Genomic DNA, 13023 nt, shown 5'->3' with positions numbered 1-13023 from the left:
TATGCGGAGTGAACCCACCAACTAATACTATTGTGTCTTCTTTTCGCTTTCACCGACCATGTGTGACCTGGCTTTTTACTACACAGCCCACCTCATCACCTTCCACTAAATTTACTTCAACTCTCTCTCTCTCTCTCTGTGTTCTTCCCACTCACCTACAACAATCTCGATTATTCTTCTTAAAATATAAGAAATGTTTTGCTTTGGGAAAACTCCCGCATCGGTTTCAAGATGATGAAGCTTTGGTATTAAACACTATTTTGAGCTCCACTACACAACCGAACTTGACATGATATTTTAAAAATGATAGTGCCAGGGAGACACTTATTTAGTTATATTTTACAAATTTTATAACGTAATTATTAATAATTAAATTATTACTTAATCAGTTATTAACGTGCTTAATTTTTATTGACGATACATCACATGGTTTGTAAATGTGATTTAAAATTTTAGCTTGTTTTGGATTTGATAAAAAAAAAACAATTCTTGAATTAGGTATTCAATTACTTAGCATCACTCTTTGATAAACAATACTTAGATTAAGAAATTAACTTATAATTTGTAAATACAAAGGTGATGTTTATAATTACTTGAGTTATAAGTTTTTAAAATATTACAAGGCATTTTTTTTAATATTTTTTCTCAAAATAGTGAAAAAAACAAATTTCATGGAAAAATGTTGGTAACATAAAATATTTATGGTGTCAAACAATAAAAAAAAAAGAGTTTTAACGAAAAGTTCACGTACTGTTCATTTTAACGAAAAATCACATTTTTACACTAAAAAGTTAATCCTGGTACTATTCACTTTACCTTTTATTTTGTCCTTATCATTAAAACTCAAAATTTTCAAACCCTTTTCATTAGTTTTCCTTAAAAAAAACCCAGTCAAATACGCGTTAAGGATAATGTTATTTACACACAATTTCTGACATCAAACACACCTTTATTATTTTTATCTATTGACCTCTTCCAATTCATTTAATCGGATAGAAAAAAATTTTAAATGTAAGAGATAAAAATAAATGTGCGAACTGCACGTGTCAACAGTATTGACATGCATCAAAATAAGTAGGAGAAAAGTTGTGGAATCCGAATTGAAAACCACGCGCCGATATTCACTCATTCAATACATGAGAAAAAACACAAGAGAACAGTGCAGCACGTGCAAAATGACCCAGTGAGTCGTAACTCGCGACGAGCCAAAAGCACAACTGTGCGGCAGCGAGAGTACAGCTGTCCCGTCGACTCGTGAGTCAGTGATCCTGGTCGGGGTAGACGCCTCACTGTACCCACGAGCAGACGCACGGAAACGAAGGCCTTTTTGGAACTTTCGTGCGAACGTGGCGCGCTCGTATTGGGTGGACACGAAACGGTAATAAGTGCTGGTTTGGAAGGACACGTGGAGGGATGTGAGCCGTGCGTAGGTACAAAGGATGATCGCATGGTGATGGACGGCTGCTTCACCGGAAAATCAGCGATGGTAGGCTGAGAAATGGGCGGTTTGAGATAGCTTGGCGGTTCTTGAACGTTAATAAAACAGCCGCAGGGGAGTGGGGCCCATTCATGCTTTGGCTTTACTGGATAATAGAGGCACATTGACACAAGTGAATACGGCGTCGCTTTCCAGCTCATTTACCAAGCTTCATTTTTCACCCCAAAATAATAATAAATAAATAAAAACAAGCTTCATAATTAACCTTAGAGACTTTGGTTGATGTTGAATGTTTTTTTTTATTTAATTTATTCGATTTGATGGTCAAAAATAAAAGAACGTATTTAGTATTTACTTTTTTTTTTGGGGATGAGCTCATTCTCTCTTGCAAATATCGTATCTCAACATTACAAATTTTGTAAAGTCATTCAACTTTTTAATATTTATTTGAAAATCACTTACACAAAAATTCATTTGAATCTTATGTTATTTAGTCATTTAAATGTATAGAATGGATCGGCGGGTAGATATCAATTAATATATTCATCATTAACTGTCCATTTATTTGATACGCTTAGATGATTAAACAATCTCCACTTTGAATGATTTTTTAGAGTGATCTAATAAACTGAATGATTTCGATTGTTGATTTTATTTGGTCAAGATACGTTATTCCCAAATGGGGAATATATGAGAGGAAAATTTTGAATATAAGAGGGGAAATTTGGGTGTCGCTACGAAGTTATCCTTATGTACTTAAAAATGGTGGTGTGATTAGGAATACTCGCATAAAAATAACGTCTTAGTGTTAGGATAAAACTTCGCATGCGAGGCTGGACATGGTCAATGTTGTATTATAACGCATTTGTAACATTTAAACCAACTCTTCAACCCAACTTATATTTTCATTCTAAATCCGCTACTAAGCGTGTTAAGATATTAAAATCTTCACAAAAAATAAAAATTAATTGTACCATTTCATCAACACAAATTGATCATTCAAAGAGAAAGAGACATCCTCAACCGTTGGAGAGAATTTCCAAGAAAACATGTTATTGTCATAAAAAACAGATTGACTAAAACATTTTCCCATAATTTATTTATTTAATTATAGTGATTTGAGAAGTGGAAGGGACGTGATTCCCAGAATTAGCAAACCCTAACTAATTATAAAATGGTGATGATTTTTTTAAGTGTATTAATTTAATAAAATGTGCAAAGTGATGAGAGCCGCAGACTTTCTTGGCCTCGCTAATCATTAGTTATTATCCACCATTACCGTGACATGTCCTGATTAATTAGTGGACAATCTGATGTGGATTCGCAAAAACGAATCAGAAGACAGATAAGCACAGATTAACAGATCAGACAAAGCCATATGTCATTGGTCGGTTGGGCAGCGAAGCAAATATTTGATCCTCGAACATCAAAGCACATGACATTCCACCAAGGCAGATATCCGTTACTAACAACAATTGTTCATGCTTTTGAATGATTAGGCCAATTTAATTGTTAAATACAAACTCTCACGTTTATTTAGGGTTAACCGTATATTTCATCGTCCACTTCAACTCACTATGTTATAGGTTCAAAATCTTTTTTTTCGTAGTTTAGATGAATTTAGCGTAAATTATCTTCTTCTTTTTTATGAAGAAAATAATATATTTCATTAAAAACGCCTAAATGCACAAACAAGGGCATGGTGGTCTCGGTAAATGACCTGAATAGAGTTCGAGTTAATCTCGATTCAAAGGTGGTGACGTTAAGACTTGTTCTTTTTGTTTCAGTATTAATGCACATGACTCGAAGGTTCAAACATATATAGATTTTGAGTTAACCTTGATTCCTCTCTAATGTGTGAAGCTACTAAACGTAAACTCAAATCATTATATGATTTTGCGTTTAGAAGAAAAATGTTATATTTGAGTTTGGATACTCCAATTCATTGACGGAATGCAAAGTTATACTTTGATCTAAAAAGAAATATTCTGTTGCATTATAGATAAACTTTTTATCTTTTTAGCATTGATGATTTTATGTTAAAAGTCATTTACAAGTGTATGAGCGAATGCTGTAAGCACAATTCGTACACCAATTTAAACAACTTATCTATGTAATTATTAACGACAACATAATATCATACGCTTTTCCTAATAAGGAAAAATGAATAATACTTAAAATTAAGAGTTTGAGATGTTGGATTTTATTTTATTTTTTTTATGTTTGATAAACTGTGATTTGTTTCTCTTCATTTCTTGTTCTCTTGTCAAAAGACCAAAAAGAAGGGAATTGAGAAAGATTGAAAAGAATGAAGCAGGTGAATGGATTTTCAACATCCACTCGATTTAACCAGAAGACACGATTGCCTTGTCAAAATTGGCAATCTTTAGTTGATGATTGGATTTGACGGAAAAGGATCTCTCTTCGGATTCTTTTTCTGGGGATTCTAGAGATTCAGTGATCGTGATCGTTTATCATATATCTTGCGGTCATAAATCATTTCAAAATTTAAAATTTAAAATTAAATACAAGTAGTACATAACGAAAACTAACCGCAAGATGTAAGATGAACGGTCACGATCACGGAATTTCTAGGATCCCTAGGAAAAAAATCCTGTGAGGATCCTTTTTCGGATTTGACAATAATAATGAAGGAGAATCGATTTGTTAACCTTTTGATGTAATAAGTGAGAGATTTTTTAGTGTGCTGAGAACATAGTTTGGTACATTAAGTGCTTATAATATAATTGGCTGAAAAAAAAAAAATTTCTTCAAGTTTTCAATCAATTGTATATGACATTTGGTATACTAAGCCATGTTCCCGGCATATTAAAAAATTTCTTGTAAAAATTCATTTGTTTATATTCTATAATACATGTATCTACAGTAACCAAGATTTATATCACAACTATGTTTATCATCATAACCTTTCATTCATAGTTTCAGCAATGTTAGTATATTATGTCACAACTATGTTTATCATCATGACCTTTCATTCATAGTTTCAGCATCATGACCTTTCATTCATAGTTTCAGCAATGTTAGTATATTATGTCACAACTATGTTTATCATCATGACCTTTCATTCATAGTTTCAGCAATGTTAGTATATTATTTCATGGAGCTAAGGTCCAGTATATAGAACAACATGTTTCTACAACTCTACCACGATTTCATAATCACATATCTTTCCGGCTAAGAAAGGAAAAAAACAACAAATTCGTTTACACATATTACAACACATAAAATATCTGTTAATGTCACATCACAAACATAAATTTCTGCAAAAGTTTAAATGCATGAATTCTGTTTTTAAAAAAAATGGAACCACGAAACTCCCTGCTATAACATCGTATTAAAAAACTATATAATAAATGAATATTTAAAAAAATAAAATAAAACTGATAGACTAGTGAATGCTACATGCTTATCGTTTTTCTAATAAATGAATATATAGAGCACAAAAATCACGTTTCTGATGTGATCATGAATATGATGAACCCACCATCACCGCCGACGACCGCCCCAGATTTACCCTAGTTAGTAGGCCAACAAATCACCGCATGCCACGTACGAGGACCGGCTGGCCTTCCAATCGTCCTGTGCAATGATTAGGTCACCGGACGGTGAGACTGTGAGAGGACCATCACCACGTCTCCAGACATATCCATCAGCTGTCGATTTTTCGGTTTTATTTTGTTATCGCTCGGAATTGGACGGCTGTTTTTATTCATAAAATAGTTCAAGTTGATTTTTGGTACGTTTGATTTTCATTTCGCTTCACGAAAAGAAATAATATTATTGGTCGATTTTGCTTGGTAGGGAGGAAAATACCCTTAAATTCATGGAATTATTAGCCGATTTTATTACTTTTTTTTTTGTTCCATCAAAAAAACAGAAAAAAAGATATCGAATGATCAATTCACCATTGAGAGGATCAACCAAAAGGCGCACCTTCAAATATCAGGATAAATAAATTATAAATGGTCATAATATCACAACTAGTTCATTATTAGATATATACATATCAAAGCCAACCCTAATACAATCTTACAAGCAACAAGGAATAAAGTACGCATTTACACCATGATTAGGTTTAAATTAATAAATGTTTTTTTATAGACAATGACTACAACACTAAGTTCGTTTAAACTATGATGAGAGTTGAGAGGTATTTAAACTTGTATGCAGATGGAAAGCAAAATAATATAACCAATTTGACTATACCAACGCCTATAGAAAAACAATGTTTTAAGTATTCTTGACTATGAACGGAAGCTTTGAGAGAGTTTCTTTTGTTTTTGTTTAATACAAGTTTGGTAGCTCCTTTTAACATTGGCAGTGCACATGTGCATGGAGAAACTCACAGGAATTTGAAGCTAACATTTTGGAGATATACAGAGAAATGCTAAGGAGACTCTCTCAAAGTGAGATTCTCTATGAACTCTTTGTCATCTCACAGTTTAACGTCAATTTTTGTGCTAAAATTATAAAACATTGTGTTAAAAACATGAGGTGACAGAACATCCATTACAAGTTTCACATTTGAAATAATCTCCTTTACATTTATCGTTGGAGATATTGAGTGATCATGGAAAATTGGGAAATATTTGCAACAGAAAAACAAAGTGCCTTGTCAAGAAAGCAAAGCAAAACGTGCTTTTTCTTTTCAGAATCATCAATGGATTCACTACTTTCTACATCCCATATACACAGAAAGTCCAAAAGGACTGCACACTTGATGCATGGTGGTGGAACATCATAACTGCATTCATTTTGATGTGCATGACTCTACGATTTGTTCCACTAATTAGTGAAACAACAATTCTTTGGACCACTTATTGCAGATTCTAGGTCGTCTTTCTTTGTGGTGGCCGAAGAATTAGAAAGAGATTTCTTGGCAGTCTCATCCTTAGACTAATATTAGACAAATTATATATCAAACATCCCTTCCAATTCTTGGGTGGCCCCATGAACCATTTGTGTGTAGTCATCGTGTGACCACAATGAGAGATAATTACGGGTGTTATAGAGACAAATCTCTGAAAGTTTAATTGTTTATCTCTCATCACGTCACTGCAACGAGAGATATAAACACTTTAGTGTTACAACCTGATAAATCCCGACCAACAAGAGTTCATTTTCATCTGTCTCTCATTGCATGAATGCAGTGAGAGGTAAACACATAAGCGTTGTATGGCCGACCTATGAAAGTATTTTCTTCAGAGAAATAAACACTATTGTGGGGGATGGCCCATGTGGCATTTGTGTGTGTCTCTCTCTCATTGGGTTACCGTGCAGAGAGAGATACACACAAGCACAATAAGGCCGTTCTATGGAAATTTCTCTCCTTAGTTCAATACTCTGATCATATAATATAACGGCATAGTCGAGAACGTGTTGGGTTCATTATCTAGATGATGACATGGGTATAGCATATGTATTCAATTCTACATAACAAGTGGATAGTACCAAACAAAAGTAAATGAGAAAAATGAAATCTTCCACAAATCCTGTGTGATGGGAAAGCCCAAATTATATATCAAACATCCCTTCCAATTCTTGGGTGGCCCCATGAACCATTTGTGTGTAGTCATCGTGTGACCACAATGAGAGATAAATACGGGAGTTATAGAGGCAATTTTTGAAAGTTTAGTTGTTTATCTCTCATCACGTCACTGCAACGAGAGATATAAACATTTCAACGTTACAACCTGATAAATCCCGACCAACAAGAGTTCATTTTCATCTGTCTCTCATTGTATGAATGCAGTGAGAGGTAAACACATAACCGTTGTATGGCCGACCTATGAAAGTATTTTCTTCAGAAAAATAAACACTATTGTGGGGGATGGTCCATGTGGCATTTGTGTGTGTGTCTCTCTCATTGGGTTACTGTGCAGAGAGAGATACACACAAGCACAATAAGGCCATCCTGTGGAAGTTTCTCATCTTAGTTCAATACTCTGATCATATAATACAACGGCATAGTTGAGAACGTGTTGGGTCCATTATCTAGATGATGACATGGGTATAGCATATGTATTCAATTCTACATAACAAGTCGATCATACCAAACAAAAGTAAATGAGAAAAATGAAATCTTCCACAAATCTTGTGTGATGGGAAAGCCAAGACCTTGGTTCTAAACTGAAGGGCAAAAGACAAAGCCAAAAAGGAAATGTAGCGAACAGGAAGAACATGAGCCACATGCCCGCCACCGCCACAATTCTCAAAGCAGACAGGAGAGAAAAGACACCACATTCATAAATAGTCCAGGGAGAATGTATGCCACAACTAACCGTGGCCAGAAACCCTTGTAGCACCACATGCGACTCACAATCACAAACAAACAACACACAAAAAAGGAAGCTCGTATTTCAAACATATACCGACATGCATACAAAATCTACAGGCCTATATAAGAATCCTCACAATTGTCGGCAGCTTCGTTAATCAAAATTTTTTTAGGATACTTCAGAGTATGAAATATTCTGAATGTTTTGGTGTTTTTAAAAAAAAATTTAACTATTAAATCCGCCTTCATTATAGACGTTAAGATGTTCCATAGAGGTTTTATTGGAGTTTAATTTTCATATATAAGAATCAGAGTATCTGAGTTTGATTCGTATAACAACGTTGCTGTAGTGGTGCGAGTTACGGTTACGAGAGTAATATTCTATAAGAATCAATCTCATGCAGGCCATATATCACACAAAACTAAACAATAGAACTCACCCATACTAAACTAAAATTTTTCGGCATAATAGTCCCAGTTGGGTTCCAGTTTAATAGAAATCAAACTCAAAATCTCCGACCTACTAGTAGCCATTTTTTCTATGTAGTTCAGGGCATTATAAAATGTCAAAGCAAGCATTCTCCCGTTAGAAAATCTTGAACTACGAGTTGAAAAACGTAATTAAGAGACCAGAATTCACAAATGAATATTTGTAGAGGACAAGGCGTAAGAGCAATATATCACAATGACGAACACAGATCACGTTGCTGTAGAATCTACCGTTGTCGTTCATTATATCCGTCTCGGAGTTTACAAACCGATCATCGACTCAAAATGCAGATACTTTGCCATGTATGGGTTTCTAAACAGGATATACACAACCCCACAACTGAAAATCTAACACCAACGATGTACATCTGACATGAGGGGCAACTCTCCAGTATTTGCGAATGCAAACGAACCGGGGATATTAACCCAGCTATGCAAACTTGAACCGCTTTACAAGAAGCAAGTTACATTGGAGAACGGAAACCAGCATCAATTGCTTGCAAGACTGGAGTGACGTCAAACCTGAAGTTTCTGAAACTCTTGCCTGCTTCTGTGTCTGGAGGATGAACTTCGGGTTCAGGTTTAGTTGGTTGGCTCTCCACTATCATGGTGCTACTCCCTATCGAGCTGCTTTTTGCATTCCACACGCTGATTCCTAAGAAGGATGAAAAACAAAGCTCATCAGAGAAGTGGAAAAGAAATTTCAGTACACGTGGGTTTTTACAAGGATCAATGACAACTCAACATTAGCGTGAGTGCTCAAGTTCGATTAAACTTGTATACTACAATATGCCAGCACTACTGTAACCTGGGTATGAAAACCGACGTCTGGTGGAAAATTAAGTATGTTCATATGCTTTGATTTCTCCAAGTTTGTAAGATTCATCTTTCATTTTCCTTTTCCTTTATCCCACAAGTTTAACATAAACCTGAAGCTTATAGGCTACCGAAAGATTTCAAAGGAAGGGGAAGAACCTTTGAGAGGCATATCAGGTCTTGGAGCAACCGGGGACTCATGTGATAAAATCCATGATTTCATTGTTCTGTTAGAAAACATCGATCCTATTAGACATAGCAAAAAGTTGGAACGGTTGAGAAAGTAATTAAAGTTATGAATCAAAATAACTTACGCCAGAAAAGGTGACACCATGTAAAGCTTGAGGCCGGTGATGCCACGAGATATCACATCATCACTTGCAGGCTGAAGATCATCCAGCCGGTGCCATGCAATTTCCTGCAAACAAATACAAACGGTGTGCGCTTAGCCAATGATATTGTGCAGGAAAAGAGGGGCATATATTCTATGAAGCGATAATGAACACATTAAATAAACTATAGAGGTCACACAACCAAGAAAATAAAAACCCACAAATTTAGTACTCAATAAAGAGATAACTCTGCAACCTTACCAAAGTGTAACCTACAATGAAAACTACAAGTAGTGTTCCTTCAGAATAATTTTCACTAAGAAATTTAAAACTCCGTGAAAACATAAATGATGAAAAAAACGTGGATGCATTAAGAATCACATACACTGATCTCCTTTTTGGTGAGTGGTGCAAAGGCAGTATCCTCCCTCACACCAGCAATAATGTACAGCCGCACCCTTTGCTGTCCAAATATAACTTCAATATACTCGTCTTTGTCAAGAAGATTTGTAACATCAAAACCTGTTTCTTCCAGGACCTGCATTCACCACAAAGAACCAGGTCATTTATAACATATGGAGGTTCACAAGAACTGTCTAGATTGTGCGTGCCTTCAGAGAGAAAAAATGACACCTACTGGTGTTAAGTTTCATACAATAAATTTCCTAGTAACATATGCAATTTCCATTGGATGAAGCCATAAAACCAGACTATTCTCCTAACTCTATCACAATGACAAGGTCCAAAAACATCCTCAGTCTCCTACATGTCAGAGAGTCAGGAAAAAGTTGAGTTCTGAAATGTTTCCTTCCATACACACCCCTAATGTGTCACAAAAATATAGGGCAATAACATTGTTATGGAATGGATATGAATCGTAAAATCATAGCGCCTGTAGTTTATCTTGTCTGCTCAGCAGCAAATCTTATTACCTTAAGAAGATGAATATACATGCATCACGGAAATAAAATGTCAGATTGAATATTAGTTGTGCACACACCACCCACCCTCTGCCCTCACGACACATCCACCCGCAGAGAGAAACATAGAGATTTAATTTTTTACAAATTGTCAATTTCACTGGTTCAAGGCTGTGAAACCTTGCTGTAGATATCCAGGGAAAAAATCGATCTGGATTAAAAAAGAAACTGCCATATGGAAAAATCTTACTTCTCTGATGGCACATGCATGGTCTTCTTCATCTTTGTTCTTTTTGCCACGAGGGAAACTCCAGCTTGATCCTTTCCATCCCTTCACGAGTAAGCACTGCAGTTGGCCAAATGTAAATTAGTACAACAGAAACAATCGCACTGCTTTAAGAAAGCTCTCATATTTGACCAATAACTTCACCTCATACAGAAGGTTGTGTACAGAAATAACAAAAACTTATGATATCGACCAGTCATCAAGTTTAAAGATACCAAATGGTTTACAACATTAGAAAAATAGCTTTTAAAAAGTCGTTCACGTTCAAAAAGGGTTGAACTTGGGAGGTTCTAGAATCATTCACAGAAATCCTCACCCTTTCAAAGGTTTCATCCAAAATGATTGCGCCAGTTACAGGAACCTTGACCTTGTAAGAAGTGAAGTCCTTAAATATGTCATCTATATGGGCAACATAAGGTTTTAGAACATCACAGCTGTTAAACACTGCAAAACATTAAGGAAAATAAGGCTGCACTAATAATGGGAGGAAATTATAGATGGACTAACAAAAAGATAAAAATGGAGCAAGGGTATGATAAATTGGAACAGACAAACCATATGTGGTACACAAAAGGTCCATAGGAATCTAAGAGAAGTATACAAGTGATACAAGAAATTCAGGCATACAATGTTTTTGGTTTTGGTGGGGTTGATACACATCAACATGGCATAGCTAAGAACTTCAAGCTTTGCCAACCATAGTGTCAGCAATGCTTTCAGACGGAAATTGTCAAACTCTCCATATGTGCAGGAGCTGCAATAACCAATTTGGGCTATGCCATGCATGCGGAAACAATACAATGATGCTACAGGAAAGCAGGTATTAAGCTAGATATTGCCGGTACAGGAGAGAGGGCGTGTGGGGACAGATATTTGTATGTTGACTTCACCACGGTGTATAAGAAACAGAAAGGAAAATTTGAGTCATTGACTGCAAAGGATACATAAAGAAGTGAACTCCTTCAAACTAAATGACTTCAGTGATGGATTTTTCTCCACTGAGTTGTCCTCATAAAACCAATGAGCATACTCCACGAGAAATAAAAGCCTCTCAAATGATTGCAGGTCTTCTTTTGGCACATTTAGAACAAACCGACTGCCAGTAAATGGTAAAAGAAAAGATTCAGATGCATATCTAAACAAGTTAGAATAACATAGACAAACCATAAGCAGAAGGAGGGAGAAAGGAAGACCAGACCAATTGGCAATTTGAATCTTGTTTTAATGAAATCAAACTGGGATGCATAAAAGGAAAAGCTTTGTAGAGAGAAAATTGCACAATTCATCAACCTTCCAAGTTCAGTACATAATCGTTTGTTGTACCTAGGACTCGTCACTAAAAAGCAAGAGGAGAACAATACTAAATCTGAAAAGAGTGTGTCTTTACGGACCTGCATAGATCATCAAGGAGTTCTTGGGGGGGGAGGCTGTTCTTCAGTAAAGCACTCGATGACCAAGGGAGGCCAGACATGGCTTCCCTTTTGCTTCTTGCTTTGTTTCCTGATATATTTAAAAGCAAAACAAATGTAAATGTGGGTAATTTAGGATATGCTCCAAAGTTCAAAATCTGCAACCTAGCTAAGCAAAGTAAAATGAAACTAAATACGAAAAGTCTTTAGTTCCATAATATTCGTTGACGCACATCTTTTAAATCCTCAGCATTTAAGGCTACACTGCAGACGTTGCAGCTACGATGATGGGCTTTCTTCATCTTTTAGATTTTTTGAAAAACAATGCACTAACACCATAAAACACACAAACTTACACTCAAAAGCTCTAGAAATATCCCCTCATGAATTTAATGAAAATACTCGAACTTACTTTTTTCTTCTGTTTAATCAATTCAGCTTGATTCCACATTACTACAACCATTTCCCCTCTCAATTACTTTCTTTTCTTCCTTTTGTCAAACAATTACAGCCCAAAAGCACAATTTATAACATTTGTGACAATTTTTGAAATGAAATAACAACATATGTATCGCATATATATACCAATGAGGCTAAAATACCCAGAGAGCCATAGATTTCAGTACAATCAGTCGCTTCTAACTCTGAGCAAGCCAAGCTGACTGAATTCAACAACAACCATGATTCAATGGATTATCTTTACCACCAAATCTAATACAACAATCCTAAGAAATTACTACAGCATCCATCCCAGTGCTTTCAAACGTCGTAGTTTGAAGCGGCCGAGATCTCGCGCCAGTAAATGACCCAACAAATTACAGAGAGAGAAAGAGAGAGAGAGAGAGAGAGAGAAGATACCTTGGTGTTGAATATTGAGTTTCGTCGAGGGAGTTGTGGATAGAGACTACAGTTGCTGAGTTTATTGGAGGGGCTTTGCGAAGAAGAAGGTGGGATTTTGCGGAGGGGGAGGACTCAGATCACTCAGCGCCTGTGCGACTGCCGAGTGGTGGAAGCCTATTAAAACTACACTTTATT

The 13023-nt window shown here is 35.8% G+C and overlaps 1 protein-coding gene across 2 annotated transcripts; it reads right to left on the bottom strand.

Annotated features, from left to right (window-relative positions):
* Positions 1 to 8414: 8414 nt before the first annotated feature.
* Positions 8415 to 13023, bottom strand: LOC103936640 (mRNA-decapping enzyme subunit 2). Of its 2 annotated transcripts, XM_009346484.3 has the most exons (9): positions 12847 to 13023; positions 11971 to 12079; positions 11524 to 11675; positions 10896 to 11023; positions 10544 to 10639; positions 9759 to 9911; positions 9356 to 9459; positions 9201 to 9268; positions 8415 to 8880 (listed from the first exon to the last, which is right to left on the bottom strand). In XM_009346484.3, the coding sequence occupies exons 2-9, from the start codon at positions 12048 to 12050 to the stop codon at positions 8690 to 8692; spliced, it is 972 nt and encodes a 323-aa protein (XP_009344759.2). In that variant the 5' UTR covers positions 12051 to 12079; positions 12847 to 13023; the 3' UTR covers positions 8415 to 8689. The 2 variants fall into 2 exon arrangements, with proteins under 2 accessions (XP_009344759.2, XP_048446807.1); XM_048590850.1 differs by lacking the exon at positions 12847 to 13023 and having other exon boundaries at positions 11870 to 12053.

The sequence above is a fragment of a genome, unplaced genomic scaffold, assembly GCF_019419815.1.
Source record: "Pyrus x bretschneideri cultivar Hongxiangsu unplaced genomic scaffold, Pyrus_bretschneideri_v1 Contig32, whole genome shotgun sequence".
NCBI lineage: Eukaryota > Viridiplantae > Streptophyta > Magnoliopsida > Rosales > Rosaceae > Pyrus > Pyrus x bretschneideri.
This window is presented reverse-complemented; position numbering and strand designations above follow the sequence as displayed.